General features: G+C 40.8%; 1 protein-coding gene across 1 annotated transcript; it reads right to left on the minus strand.

Annotated features, from left to right (window-relative positions):
* Window positions 1-2106: 2106 nt before the first annotated feature.
* LOC118801033 lies at window positions 2107-5372 on the minus strand (the record flags this gene model as incomplete). Its single annotated transcript, XM_036561227.1, has 2 exons — window positions 2107-2408; window positions 4961-5372. Coding segments are annotated over 2 exons (699 nt in total), but the record flags the coding sequence as incomplete, so codon positions are not given.
* Between the last annotated feature and the right edge of the window lie 11301 nt (window positions 5373-16673).

Here is a 16673-nt window from a genome sequence, read left to right on the forward strand (position 1 = left end):
CAAGTTTTGTGTGGTTATATATATGTGGTTGTATTTAGCTGTAAATTTCTGATGATCAGAAATTCTATTCTGATTATTGTTACTTTAAATTGGCCATTAAAATGGAGGTGAATGCAGGATCTGAATGGTGGTTTTCTCAAATGGATTACTGACTGGATCTTCACTGAAACTTCAGAAAGTCACTCTGGACTCACAGGGTAAGTCCTGCTGAGCTGTGATGTGTGAACTGCATCGCTGTTTTAACCCCTTTGTTGCCAAATGAAGGCTAAAGCAGAGTAATAGTAGTAGGTTTGACAGTGATCTGTAAAGTTTTACAGTGGTTTTACAGTGATCTGTAAAGTTTTACAGTGGTTTTACAGTGATCTGTAAGTGACGGCATGTTCCTCTGAGTGTTCTGATGTGTGAACTGTCGCTATTTTTAACCATTTGTTAACAATATGAAGGCTAAAAGCAGAGATATAACAGTAGCGTGTGGTGTTTGGGTGATTTTGGAGCTGGTTTGCTGGCTGATGGATGGTCACAGGTGGATGAAATCACTCTGGATTGTAAGCACAGAGTCTGATGAGTGAAATGATTGTGAATCATGTTGCTGTTTTAACCTTTTGTTGGAATTTGAAGGTTAAAAGCAGAGCAATAATATCAGGATTTTGGGTAATTTTCTGAGCCAAAATACTCATTGATGCTGACATCACAGCTCGATGATGTCATGCTCGGTAGTTTGGACAGGTTCTGCTGAATGTTTTGATATGTGTATCATGTCTGTAACTTAAACTGTTCTGAAGTTATGAGGCCTAGAAGTGAACTACGCATTTTACCCAGAGCTAAAACAAAAATAAAGATGTCACTAAATCTCATACAGCTAAACATGTTTTTGTGTAGTAACTGACTTGCCTGTTTTTGGTTTGCATCATCAGCTGAATTGCCTCTTCTCTTTCTCCTGAAAAGTAACAGTATAAAAATTAATAATATTAATATTAACAACAATATTGTGCAAAAATTTGCAACATTTTTTTTTGACTGATACATCTACAAAAAACTGGTTCCAGTGATAAAAAGCTAAAATAAGGTCTAATAATCTACATTAATATTAATTTTCATAGCTCTTTATAAAGATGTGTTTGTTTACCTTACACAAAATACAGCAATGATAACAGATAAACATCCACATCCAGCTGTGACTCCAATAACTGCATATAGAGCTGAATTCCCAACTCCTGTGTTCAGATGAATGTTAAAGTTTAAAGTTATGCTAATTTTTATGAATGTTATTAAGTGTTATTCAGGTTGTGTTTTCATCACTAATACCTTTTTCAGTGACAGTCACTGCAGCTGATTTCTGAGATCCGTGTTCATTCTGAGCCACACAGTAGTAGGATCCACTCTGTAGAGCCCTGTAACTGTGTCCAGATCCTACAGGTGAGCTTCCACCTTCTTTAAACCAGGTGTAGTTCTGCACAGGTGGGTTTGCATCACTGCTGCAGGTCAGAGTCACTGAACTGCCCTCCACTATTTCACCAGAGGGGCTGGTGGACACTGAGATGCTCTTTGGGCCATCTAGAGGTAGAAAGACACATTACACTTCATGGAGGTGCTTTTCTGTTGGATTAATTAAACTATAAATGTCCTGTAGAAGTACTTTGTTTTACTGCAGACAAACATCATTCAGTTCAGCATATTAAGATCACTGTTCTTACTGAGTTAGATCATGATTCATGATTGTTTAATATACACGTCTGGATTTAACTCATCAAACAGTTTAAAATTAGGACCTGAAATATAAACTATTATTATTGCATTATATATACAGACTTACACATAACATAGGAAGCATCAGTAGGAGAGTAGAGATGTTTTGATGCTCTTACAGCAAAACTTTAGCTAATCACAAAGTCCTTTATGAGCTCAGGAGTGTTGGAGCAGGAAAACATAACATTCAGTGAGGAGAATCTGCAGGACTGAGATTATTAACTACAGTTTTACAGTTAAAGTGTGTTCTGTCTGTACAGATATTACAGTGACATCCTAATGAATATTTACTGCAGGTACTCAGTGATATATTACTTTATAAACAGAGATCAGTTGCTGGACTGAACTTAATCACAGACAGTTCAGCATGAACCCTCAGCTTAGTTTGTGTTCTGAGACTGAATGAATGAATCTGTACTTACATCTGACATTCAGAGTGACCTCAGGAGAGTGAAGGTTCAGACTCCATACAGCACAGCGATACCTGCCTGCATCCTCCCTGCTGACCGGCTGCAGGTGGAGCTGGTCAGTTCTGGAGGATAAAGGATCCCAATTTCTGTACCAGCTGAATGTTGGTCTGTCAGACAGACTGAAGCTGGTTTTACATGTGAGAGTGACTTTATCTCCCTCTATCACTCTCTCAGGAACCTCCACCTGGAGATCTGAGAACCAGAGAAAACAGACTCACACTGTGGAGACTCACACTAGCTGAGTGAGTGTGTTAATGGTGTCTTTAATATTTCTATTTAAAAGTAGAATTAAAATTAATCCTAAATCATGAAGTTTGCAGCAGCTCAGATTTGACCACTGGACATAACATATAAATATACAGTGATTTGAGTGAGATTGACCGTTATTACACATTAGAACATTAGCAGTGTGAATCTCCCCTGTTGTGGGACTAATAAAGGATTATCTGATCTGTGAGATCAGACTCTGACTCTGAAATGCTTTATAAATTGTGGTTCTCCAGTTCTAAGCAGTGTTTTTCTCAGGTGTGCTTTGAAGAACTGATGTAATGTATTTCAGACCTGCTGGAGGAATCCTGTCCAGCAGGGGTCACCAAGTATTTCAGCTGACCAAACTGAGCACTTTCACAAAATTCTGTATCAAAGCTGATCAACATATTTAAACAATGGTTGTATTTGAGGCACATTAACATGAACCAGTGCAGCTTCTGTTGAGGTCTTCTGTTTTATCCAGTCACCTGTATTTATGTAGACGACTTTACCTAAATTCTATTTACTGTTTGTGATCTTAGTAGTGAAGCAACAACATGGTTTGTAAAAACACCACTAAAGTCAGTATTTACGACACAATATAATGATTTAAATTAAATATTAGTTTAATATTTTTGTGTTTTGTTAAAATGCATGATTATACAAATTATACCCCCCCCCTCACTGCCCCGTTTGTAAAGCCAATTCTTTCCTCCATTACCCTGCAGTCTGTTACAGATTTCAAAAGGTATTGTAAGGTTTTTGATTTTTTAAAAACATACAATAGTCAGTGGTCATCTAACCTTAAAAGGCTCAGTAGATTATAAAATTATGTTCAAAATATAACAGTTTATCCAAATTGTTACATGTAAACACAAACTGTTTAGAGTCTCTCTCTCTCTCTCTCTCTCTCTCAGGTGTGTCTGCCTGTTCCATCATCCATGTGGAGGAACTCTGACTAATCAGATAATTGATCATTAGTGTAATTGAGGGAGGACTCTGTGCCATAAAAGGAGCCCTTTAAGATGTCTGTAGAGGGAGGGTGTGTTTAGTGTGTTTATAATCTCTTGTGTTAAAGTGTGGATTTGTTTTAGGTATTTTACCAGTAGTTCCTTCACTCTAGTTTACATGAGCTTGTCTCCTGTGTTGGGGAGAACTTTAGTTGAGGTATTTTACCTGCATGCTTTGGTTGGGTGTTTTACCAGCACTAACTTTGTTTACAGGAGACATTGTCTCTGCCAGCATGAACCCCCAACCTAAGCTTACAAGAGCTCCAGGTCAGAGGGGTGTGCCTATAGATTTACACCACATAGAAGTCTACTCTGTGTAGTTCCTGGGTCAGAGGATCATCACTGTCCCATGTAGTTTAGGCTAATGTCCAGGGAAATTTAGTGTAGTTAGTTGTTTGTTGTTGTGGGAGGACCCCTTCTGTCCAGCACCATGGCAGCTCTGTGTCCACTCCTGATTCTGCCTCTCCTCGTAAGGTTGGTGGCTGTCGCTGTCTTTTTGCTATGTTGTACTGTTAGGCCTTCCTCTGGATCTGTCAATCTAGAGAACTCCAGTGCCCATAGCTTTCTTGGAGATCACATGACTATTGATCCACATACCACAGCCAATCAGCTTCTCCTTCCCCTGAGTACTGATCTGTTGCACCTGTCTTGTCTGTCATGTGACTCGGAGCAGTTAGTATTTAAAGCTCAGGCTTTAGTTAGGAAGTTGAGAGGTGTTGCTTCTTAGTTCTGAGCTACCGAGTGTTTTTCTTGTTTTGCCTTTTTGTGTCCTGGACTGTGTTTTCTGGATTATCAACTCTGCCTTTTGTCTCTGCCCCTTTTGATCTTGTTTGTCTGCTGTGTTTGTCTTTTTGCACTTTTGGATTGTTTTAAATCTGACCTACGCCTGTTTTCTGACGGCGAGTTTGGATAACGCTTTACCCAGTAAAGCCTATTTATCCAGTTACATCCATGAGCATCTGATTGGTTCTGGTGTGTCATTTAGTACTAATAAAACAAACATTTACATGTGTAACTTGGTTCCAATAAACAAACACTCATATGTATAACTGGGCGCCAATAAACAAACACTGACAAGTGAAATTTGGTTTCAATAAATGAACAGTCACACGTGTAACTTTGTCCCAATAAATGAACAGTCACACGTGTAACTTTGTGCCAATAAATGAACAGACAAAAACGTTCTGCCCCTCCACTTTTGGAGGTGTGGCGCCACCCCTGTCTTGAATTTCTTCACAGAAGTAGCAGCTAAAATTAAACCTAAACCCTAAAGTTCGCTCCAACTCAGATTTCATAACTGCACATAATGCACAGATATTTTTAATGGGGCGCAAACTGAAGCTTTGTGCTCACTTGATCAGTTCAAAAAGATGATTCTTTACATGCTGAATAAAAAAGAAGATTCTGAAATCTGCCGTTTGAATGATGTTGCAGATGATACATGCAGGTCTTGCATAAACCATTATTTCTGCTGATGGATCTTACCTGTGACTGAAAGATCAACTCCACCTGCACCTTGATACTTTCCTCCAGGTTGGTCTGTTATAAATGTGAAGTAGTATTTACTTTGATCCTTTTCTCTCACAGTCTTAAATCTGAGACTGCAGTCACTGTGTTCATCTCCGAGGTACTGAACTCTGCCTCTGTACTCTGGATCATCTAACAGATCAGGAGGTTCTGAACCAGATGTAACCAGCTCTTTAGTCCAGAAAGCTTTTTTTACTGAGTGACCACTTGGAGGTGTGTAAGTGCAGCCAATATTTACTGTAGACCCCTTTAGAGCACAGATAGATTTAGGGTTGTAATTCACAGCCTTGTCTTTCTCAGCAACAACTCCTGCAACACAAAATACAGTAATGTGTAAATGATTTCTCTTCAGCTCATTTCTAAGACATGGTCATCTCAGCTGAATTAAAACAGTCAGCTGTGATAAGCTGAGCTCATTTAGAGATAAGAACACAAAGTGAGAAGCTCCACAGCTCTTACAGTGGGCAGACATTACACACTACACAGAACTTACTGTCAGAGGAGCCTGTTAGGACGTTAGCTTTTTAGAGCTGAAGAGATAAAGTTATTTTGAAGATTTTGAAAAACTAAAATGAAGAATTGTTTAAATAAAAATAACTGAAGACTTTAAAAAGCAGTTTCATTATTATATTTATTGGGTTATTGTTGCTTATAGTAATGTACTGCTGTCAGTTTGTAAACTCGTATAAATACTGGTTTGTACCCCAATTAAAAATGTAAGCTCTCATTACTGTTAACAAACATTACAGTATAAGTACTGTAAATATTAACTGCAGTCACTACCTGGCAACTCTGCACACCTGCTAATAGTGATCACTGCCACAGACACTGATACTCTGACAGGACTCTCATCTTTTTGTTGAGAACAGACAAATAAACCTTTACTTACGTCCAACATTAAGAGTGACTTCAGGAGAGAGAAGGTTCTGACTCCATACACCACAGTAATACCTGCCTGCATCCTCCCTGCTGACCGACTGCAGGTGGAGTTGGTCAGTACTGGAGGATAAACGATGTCCATTTCTGTACCAGCTGAATGTTGGTCTGACTGTCAGACTGCAGGTGGTTCTACATGTGAGAGTGACTTTATCTCCCTCTATCACTCTCTCAGGAACCTCCACCTGGAGATCTGAGTGCAAGAGAACAAATTGTTTACCAAAAAGAAAAAACTCAAACGTTACTGTGGATAACTCATATCAGCTGAATGAGTGTATCAGTGGGGTCTTGAATCAGGGCTGCTGGAGCCACAGAGGCAGGCAAATATTTGACCCACCAATTTTTGATTGTGTTGATTGAGGATGCCAACAAGAAAAACAAAACAAAAGAAAATCACTCTCCCTTAACTGCAGGAAGCCCTAACCTATAGACAAAGAGAAACAAACTCATTGGCAGAACCAATCAAAATCTCACTTTCATCTCAATTTCAGTTTGAATTTTCCCAAGCAGTAAAATCTTTGTGAGTTCATGCTTAAAGAGAGGAGCTGCAGTTCATTAATCTGGTAAAAATGGTAAAATGGTTTTAATGTAATACACAGATTAATGTCCAGGTTCACAGTTCACGTATGTGGATTTATTAATGTCAGATTGTTTATGTTTCAGTACTGCTACACTGTTAAACGAACATGTGAACACTCCACCCATATTGAGGTCTGCACCAAAGAACTATACCACAGCAAAAATGGTGGTGATGTCCTGTCTGCTTAATTTTCCTGTTACATTTTACTCTTTACAGATGCTCACATTGTTCTTGCCGCATGAGCTGCTGTGAGTATCGGAAGAAAGCAATAAAATATTAGTGAAGAAATGCGTTTGATTTTGGCACATAGATCACTGGCCAAGCATCATTGACCTGATTAGACAAATTCAATTCTTCTTTTTCTCCTTCTCTTCTTCTCTTCTTCTTCTTCTTCTTCTTCTTCTTCTTCTTCTTCTTCTTCTTCTTTTCATTGTTTGTGACACACATAGATGATAAGCATTACAAATGTGAGAGTAACAGAGCGCCTGTAACCCTACAAAATTTCTGGCCAATAAAGAAACATCTGGTTCTGGCGGGGAGGCGTGGAGCTGCAGCGGTCACTTCAGGAAAAACAAATCAGTATATTTTTGCTATTTTGTTTTTCTATCTGTTGTGTACACCAGATCTAAACTCTAAAACCATGACTGCTACAACCAGCACCAACGTCTACCATCGCCAGAGCCTGCTACAGCTGAGAAATCAGCCACAATCTCTGCTTCCAGACAGACTGCGGGAAGAGCTGCACGAGCTAGCCCTGCTACGATCCACAGCGCTGCGTGAGCCTGCTGACCGAAAGCGATGCGTGAGAAGGCACAAGCAAGGCAAGCGAGGCTAATGGCTAACTCCAGACGACCAGCCGTTCCCTCTCTTCTTCTCTCAAATGTTTGTTCCTTGGAGAATAAACTGGACTACCTCCGGATTCAGTGGGCTACCCAGCGTGAGTTCAGATGCTGCTGTGTTTTTGTTTTTATGGAGATGTGGATGACGAGCTCAACTCCAGACTTAGCCAGGCCTTTTTGTTTGCCAAGAGAGTTGACTACACTGTGCAAATAGGCAGTGTATTTAGCTCCTAGTGCTAATGTTAACACCGCACTGAACGAGCTGTACAGCGCTATCAGTGACCTCCAAAACACACACCCAGACGGACTGTTTATTGTCGCTGGAGATTTCAACCATGCCGATCTGAAATCAGTGCTCCCTAAATTCCACCAGTATGTGGACTTTGCGACCCGGGGGGCTAACGTGCTGGATCTTGTTTACACAAACATCCCCGGCGCGTACACCATCATCCCTGTGCATCTCCAGTGTCCTGCCTCAATGACCACCGTCCCGTTGCACTCACTCCAATCATCATGAAGTGCTTTGAGAGGCTTGTCATGAGGCACATCAAAGACCAGCTTCCTGCTTTACTGCACCCAGTGCAATTTGCATATCGCCCCAATCGCTCAACAGATGATCTCCACCACACTCCACCTGGCTCTCACCCACCTAGACAATAGAGACACCTACATCATTCAACACCATCATCCCTCAGCAGCTGATTGGAAAACTGAGCCTGCTGAGCCTGAATGCCTCCCTCTGTAACTGGGTCCTGGATTTCCTGACTGAGAGACCTCAGTTAGTCAACATTTCCAGTCCACTCCTGTTCACTCTGCTGACTCACGACTGTACTGTGAAGTACAGCTCAAATCACACTATCAAGTTCACTGATGACACGACTGGTGGGTCTGATCAGCAAGAATGATGAGTCAGCGTACAGAGAAGAGGTGCAGCAGCTAACGGACTGGTGCGGAACCAACAAACTGTCTCTGAATGTGGAAAAAACTAAGGAGATGGTTGTTGACTTAAGAAGAGTGTAAGGTGTCCACCTCCCACTGAACATCACTGGCTCTGCTGTGGAAATCGTCAGGAGCACCAAGTTCCTCGGTGTCCACATCACAAAGAACCTCACCTGGTCCCACAACACCAACTCCATAGCCAAGAGAGCTCAACAGCACCTCGGCTTCCTGCAGAGACGAAGAAAGCTCATCTCCCCCCTCCCACCCTCACCATGTTCTATAGGGGGTCTTTGGAGAGCATCTTGAGCAGCTGCATCATTGCCTGGTTTGGGAATTGCACCGCCTCCGACCGCAAGACCCCCCCCCTCCCCCCACACACACACACACACACACACACTCCTCTTTTGATGCTCTTTGCACTCCTTGCATCTGGAACATTGCTACTAATACTGTGTTTACACTTTGTTTACCCAAGTACTGCGTATATCCTACCTCAGGACCTGATGTGCTCATGTAGGATATCTGACTGATCACAGCATGTTAAATAATCTTTGCACCTTATTCCATAACCCTACCTCATGCTCAGAAACGAGTGCTGTGTTGGCTCTGCACTGTCCTGTCTGTTTACTATGTTTAAAGTCTGTTTTATTTATAGTATTTATTGTATTGTTTCTGGTCTAATTTTTTTGCACAATTACATCTGCACATTTGCACTTTGTACTGTGTATTTTGTTCTATGTTGCACTGTGTTGTTCCTTGGAGGAACGTAATTTCACTCCACTGTGTACTTGTACATAGATGGAATGACAAAGCCTCTTGACTTGACTTGATGTTATGACCCTATGGGTCATAGTTTTTGTAGTGTGTTTTTTGTATTTATTGCAGAGCTGAGGGAAGATGCACTGAGCCACCACCAGGGGGAGCCGCCAATAAAAGAGAGACGCCCAGGCGGAAGTGGGGGGTGCTTTTGCTTCTGGCGTGGCTTCTGTTGCGTTCCTGGTTCCCTGCAGTCACTTGAGCGACACTACTGTGGAGCTGTGTTGGTGTGAGAGCTTCGCTACTGGTGTATGGTTTATTGGTGTTTTGCTGTTTGTCATTGAGATTTTTGTAAAAGCTAGCTCATGCCGTTACTCTTTCATCGAAGTATACTGTAAACACTCAGCTACCGTGGCTGCCCAGACAATAGCTCTTGTACATAAACTCTCATTGGGGAAGAGGGGGTTATTTTTTTTGTTGTCTTTTTCTCTTGGTTTGCTTTAGTTAGGAAGTTAGGTTAGAAATTGTATTTGATTTTCTTTTGTTTGTTAGGTGAGTTATATTTTTCTAAACTTAAGTTAGCTGTGTTTTTGTTTATTTTACCCTTCCCTCCCTTAATGTTTCTAACTGTCTAAAGCCTTGAACTCTTGAAAATAAAGCCAAATTGTTAGTGTCGCAAACATTGGTTGTCTGTGTGACTTGGGGAACCGGGAGGGCACGGAGGTCTCTTTATTTTTATGTTGAGGCCCGACCTAGACCGGGTCGTGACACTTGACTTGACATACGCTCTCATGTGTACTTTGATGCTAATAAAGGAACACTCACGTGTAATTTGGTGCCAATAATCGTGCCAATAAACAAACATTCACATGTGTAACTTACTGCCAATAAACGGCCACTTACATGTGTAACTTTTTGCCAATGAACAAACATTAGCATGTGTTATTGTCACGCCTTCCTCTGGATCTGTCAATCTAGAGAACTCCAGCACCCAGAACTCTCTTGGAGATCACATGACTATTGATCCACCAACCACAGACAATCAGCATTCTTCTTCCCCTGAGTACTGATCTGTTGCACCTGTCTTGTTTGCCTTTTTGTGTATCGGACTGTGTTTTCTGGATTATCAACTCTGCCTTTCATTCCTGCCCTTTTTTATCTTGTTTGTCTGCTCCGTTATGTTTGTCTTGTTGTACTTTTGGATTGTTTTGGATCTGACCCATGCCTGTTTTCTGACAACAAGTTTGGTGAAACGCTTTAACCAGTAAAGCCTCTTTTTCCAATTACTTCTGCGAGTGTGATCAGTTCTGTCATGTTAAGGAATACTTCGCCAACAATGGCGGATTCAGAGGCTATTCAGAAGGCCATTGCTAACCGAGGCATGCTGCTAGGACAACATCAGCAGGTATTGTCCAGAGTCACTCAATCCCTTAAGACTTTGACAGTACAACAGGCTGAGCAACAGGCGCAATTGGATCAGTTAGTGGCTAATGTCAAAGAATTGACTTGCCAGTTGCAAACATTAAGTATGGCTCCCAGTAATGATGACCCCAGTAATGTTCCAACGCCCATCAAGGTTACTAGTAAGCATTTTTCTGTAAGCAAGCCAGATAAGTTTGATAGCAACCCAGATAAATGCCAAGGCTTTGTGCTACAATCTTCCCATTTTTTTAACAGTTCCCCACCCAGTACAGATCTGGCAAATATTTAGTGGTTTCTCAATTAGCAGATAAAGCCTTGGATTGGGCTACAGCTATTTGGCCCAGGTTACAGACTCTCACATATGAACAATTTGTTAAGGAGTTCTACACAGTATTTGACCATCCTTATGATGGGAAAGTTAGTGGTGAACTCCTCTCTAAATTATGTTGTACTGTTACCAAACATGCATTAGTATTTCACACTCTTGTGGCTAGTAGTGGGTGGAATGAGCCGACTCTGTTAGTTGTGTTCTGCAAAGGAGTCAATCTAGATGTATTAACTGAACTTGCCTGTCTAGACGATGAATTGACATCAGACCAGCTTATCTCAGTGTCTATTTGATTGGATCAACTAGCCTGGGACCGCATGACTCAACGAAAGAATGTCACATCATCAACTTTCCCAAAGAAGACTGGAGAGTTACACTACCAGCGATTGAGAGGAACCTATGCAGTGTGACTCATCACGTTTGTCCCCAGAGGAGAGGCTTCAATGCTTAAGGGAAGCTTCTCCACACGCTAATGTTGTGAATGTTCCCACAAAGGGTTTGATCTCCGTTCCTGTAACTGTATCCTGCCATACCAGTTCTTCTGTCGTTTCAGGCCTAATCAACTCCAGAGCTGAGTGAAATTTTATTCATGCCGAGCTGGTTGAGGAACTGCAGATTCCAGTGGAGCCTCTGAAAACAACATTACGAGTCATCATATTCGATGGAGAGCCAGTAGGAGCAGGCTCCATAACACAGAAAACTGAGCTAGTTAAGCTGAGCACTAGTGCCTTACACCAAGAACTTATTTCCTTCTTTCTCCTCAATTCTTCTGAATTCCCTGTCATCCTAGCTCTGCCCTGGCTAGAGAAACACAACCCGTGCATTTCATGGTCCGACCATGAAATCCTGCTCTGGTCAGAATTGTGCCATCATAATTGTTTAACACTCCCTTCCGTTTCCCTCATATCAACTTCCAGTGAGAGCCCCAATACTGAAATAAACACTAACATACCTGCTGGTTATACTGACCTTCTAGAGGTTTTCAGTAAGGATAATGCCACCAAATTGCCTCCCCATCATCAGTATGATTGTGCAACTGATTTAATTAAAACTGCTTCTTTTTACCCAAATCTAGAGTTTATCCTTTAACCCAGACAGAGGAAAAACACATGGACACTTACAAACAGGAGGCATTAGAACAAGGATTTGTTTGGCCTGTAGCTTCTGGTATCTTTTTCATTAAGCCCACGTATGGATTACCAAGGCCTCAATCAAATCTCCAAAAAATACCCGTATCCTGTTCCTCTCATTCCAGTAGCTGTAGAACAACTCCAAGGCATGAGACACTTCAAAAAATTAGATTTAAGGAGCACCTATAATTTAGTACACATAAGAGAGGGAGATGAATAGAAAACCGCTTTCATCACCGCTACAGGGCACTACGAGTACTTCGGACCGAACTGTCGTTCGGTCTGTCCAATGCTCAGTCTGTGTTTCAGGCCTTCATTAATAAAGTGCTGTGTGAAATATGTAATTGCTTACATCAACGACATTCTCATTTACCCCCCTGACCTTGTTACTCATGTTAGTCATGTCTGCTCTGTCCTGAGGTGTCTTCTAGACAATAATCTTTATGTTAAAGCTGAAAAGTCTGAATTCCACTTGCAGTCTGTGACCTTTTCAGGTTATGTCATTAGCTCTAATGGCATTTTAATGGATGACCACAAAATTGAGGCAGATGAATTGGCCCATTCCCCCGTCAATTAAAGAACTACAGCAGTTTCTGGGATTTGCTTGTTTTGTTTTTTTGTTTTTTTTTTTTTTTTCACTGCTTTATTCATAATTTCAGTTCCATAGCGGCACAGTGACCGCACTCCTAACGATAATCCTCATAAATTGTCTTGGTCTCCGCAAGCAGAGAATACATTTAACAAACTCAAGGAGTCGTTCACTTCTGCCCTGATCGCTCTGAGCCTTTTGTAGTCGAGGTTGAAACCTCTGAGACAAAACTGCTCCAGCACCTGTCTCTGAGGTTTCAACCTCGACAGGTACCCCTCATAAATTACACCCTGTTGTCACAAACTTTCTCCAGTAGAACAAAATTATGGGATCGGGCACTGTGAGCTCCTATCAGTTAAACTTGCGTTAGAAGAGTGGAGACATTGGCTAGAAGGGGCTAATCACCCCGTCCCATTCTTACTGATCATAAAAACCTGGAATACCTTTGCACCAAACAAGAACCTAGCAGATCAACACAGAGGACCAACCTGGAGACTAGGGGTAGGAATCTCTAGGCACCTCACGATTCGATTAGGATTCTGAGGCTGTGATGCGATTATAAAACGATTATCGATGCATCTTGATGCATCTTTTTTTTCTATAGAGGATTTCACTTTTTCTCACTGAGTGACAAGTTGGAACTTTTTAAAGCAAAGTATTTGTAATGACCCATAATGAATTTACTTCCAATATTTTTTATTAATAAATCAATAATAAATAAAGCAATATGCCAGGTTAACTGGAGGGCTCTCATGCATTGCTGTTTGGTGCATGTGAGACACTGCTGCCACTCATCTGTGATAAAATGTGCTATTATGGTGAAATAAGATTCTGTGGCACTGGATGTCCATGCAGCAGATTACAGCTATTCTACCTGTTTTTCCTACGTGATTCTAGCTGTAACTTCGGTTTTGGTCTCATTATAGAGATGAGATGAGACGCTTTATCTCGGCTCCAAAGTGTGCAACATAGTGCGAAAGCCCTGGTTCTCAAAGACTGAGAACGGACGCAAATCCTTGGCAATAAAAGTTGTGATAGAGTTTGTAGTTCGCTTTGTCCTTTCCGAGTTTGGTGGAAGCTTATTCCATAACCGGTCGGAAAATGGGTGGAAACATGCTAATATGGTTTCCTCCCTCAACTCCATATAAGCCGAAGTGCTTCCATACACTAGATCAGGGGTCGGCAACCTTCGGCTCCTGCAGAATTAGATTTCTAGGTAAAATAAAATAATCCTCCTTTGCAGTAAAATAAAGCTCTGCTGATCGTTCAGCACAGTTTTAATAATAATTCATCTTAAACGCTGAAATTAATGTAGCCTATAATTGCTAGTTCACCTAGCTAGTAGCTAATGAAAAGGCAAGAGAGAGATTGAAGACGAACATCGATAATTTGGAGACGAATAGCCTTATTTGCATCTATAATCACTACAGCTGGTTTCCTGATACGTTTAATCTATAATGAGAAACTGTCAAACACTAAAAAAACAGGTGAAACTAAGTCAGTTTCTCGTTCTCCAGCTTCTTGTTTGAATTTTCTCGTTCCACCTTAAGTGCAGCAGTTACATTCTGGCGCCTCAGGCACCATTTAAGGTGGAACGGGAAAATGAGAACGAGAAGCTGAAAAATAAGAAGCGACTTCAGCCGTTGGCTACCGCTGGAGGTGGAAGAGTCTATGTTGTTACTTGTGCCAATAAATGAAGAGTCACATGTGTAACTTTGTCCCAATAATGAAGTCACATGTAACTTTGTCCCAATAAATGAACAGTCACATGTGTAACTTTGTGCCAATAAATGAACAGTCACACGTGTAACTTTGTGCCAATAAATGAACAGTCACACGTGTAACTTTGTGCCAATAAATGAACAGTCACACGTGTAACTTTGTGCCAATAAATGAACAGTCACACGTGTAACTTTGTGCCAATAAATGAACAGTCACATGTGTAACTTTGTGCCAATAAATGAACAGTCACATGTGTAACTTTGTGCCAATAAATGAACAGTCACATGTGTAACTTTGTCCCAATAAATGAACAGTCACATGTGTAACTTTGTCCCAATAAATGAACAGTCACACGTGTAACTTGTGCCAATAAATGAACAGTCACATGTGTAACTTTGTCCCAATAAATGAACAGTCACACGTGTAACTTTGTCCCAATAAATGAACAGTCACACGTGTAACTTTGTGCCAATAAATGAACAGTCACACGTGTAACTTTGTCCCAATAAATGAACAGTCACACGTGTAACTTTGTGCCAATAAATGAACAGTCACATGTGTAACTTTGTGCCAATAAATGAACAGTCACATGTGTAACTTTGTGCCAATAAATGAACAGTCACACGTGTAACTTTGTCCCAATAAATGAACAGTCACATGTGTAACTTGTGCCAATAAATGAACAGTCACGTGTGTAACTTTGTCCCAATAAATGAACAGTCACACGTGTAACTTTGTCCCAATAAATGAACAGTCACGTGTGTAACTTTGTCCCAATAAATGAACAGTCACACGTGTAACTTTGTGCCAATAAATGAACAGTCACATGTGTAACTTTGTGCCAATAAATGAACAGTCACATGTGTAACTTGTGCCAATAAATGAAGAGTCACGTGTGTAACTTGTGCCAATAAATGAAGAGTCACATGTGTAACTTGTGCCAATAAATGAACAGTCACATGTGTAACTTTGTCCCAATAAATGAACAGTCACACGTGTAACTTGTGCCAATAAATGAAGAGTCACGTGTGTAACTTTGCCCATTTTGAGTCACGTTTAAATGCTAAAGAAGTCACAGTAAACTTTGCCCTAAACATAAAGTTCGTCCAACTCAGATTTCATAACGGCACATAATGCACAGTATTTTTAATGGGGCGCAAACTGAAGCTTTGTGCTCACTTGATCAGTCAAAAAAGATTCTTTACATGCTGAATAAAAAAGAAGATTCTGAAATCTGCCGTTTGAATGATTTTACAGACGATACATGCAGGTCTTGCATAAACCATTATTTCTGCTGATGGATCTTACCTGTGACTGAAAGATCAACTCCACCTGCACCTTGATACTTTCCTCCAGGTTGGTCTGTTATAAATGTGAAGTAGTATTTACTTTGATCCTTTTCTCTCACAGTCTTAAATCTGAGAGTGCAGTCACGTTTTTTATCTCCGAGGTACTGAACTCTGCCTCTGTACTCTGGATCATCTAACAGATCAGGAGGTTCTGAACCAGATTTAACCAGCTTTTTAGTCCAGAAAGCTTTTTGGACTGAGTGACCGCTTGGAGGTGTGTAAGTGCAGCCAATATTTACTGTAGACCCCTTTAGAGCACAGATAGATTTAGGGTTGTAATTCACAGCCTTGTTTTTCTCAGCAACAACTCCTGCAACACAAAACACAGAAATGTGTAAATGATTTCTCTTCAGCTCATTTCTAAGACATGGTCATCTCAGCTGAATTAAAACAGTCAGCTGTGATAAGCTGAGCTCATTTAGAGATAAGAACACAAAGTGAGAAGCTCCACAGCTCTTACAGTGGGCAGACATTACACACTACACTGAACTTACTGTCAGAGGAGCCTGTTAGGACGTTAGCTTTTTAGAGGTGATAAGATAAAGTTATTTTGAAGATTTTGAAAAACTAAAATGAAGAATTGTTTAAATAAAAATAACTGAAGACTTTAAAAAGCAGTTTCATTATTATATCTATTGTGTTATTGTTGTTTATAGTAATTTACTGCTGTCAGTTTGTAAACTCGTATAAATACTGGTTTGTACCCCAATTAAAAATGTAAGCTCTCATTACTGTTAACAAACATTACAGTATAAGTGCTGTAAATATTAACTGCAGTCACTACCTGGCAACTCTGCTCATAGTGATCACTGCCACAGACACTGATACTCTGACAGGACTCTCATCTTTTTGTTGAGAACAGAGAAATAAACCTTTACTTACGTCCAACATTAAGAGTGACTTCAGGAGAGCGAAGGTTCTGACTCCATTCAGCACAGTGATACCTGCCTGCATCCTCCCTGCTGACCGACTGCAGGTGGAGTTGGTCAGTACTGGAGGATAAATAACGTCCTTTTCCGTACCAGGTGAATGTTGGTGTGACTGTCAGACTGCAGGTGGTTCTACATGTGAGAGTGACTTT

The sequence above is a fragment of the Colossoma macropomum genome, unplaced genomic scaffold, assembly GCF_904425465.1.
Source record: "Colossoma macropomum unplaced genomic scaffold, Colossoma_macropomum, whole genome shotgun sequence".
In the NCBI taxonomy this organism is placed as follows: Eukaryota; Metazoa; Chordata; class Actinopteri; order Characiformes; family Serrasalmidae; genus Colossoma; species Colossoma macropomum.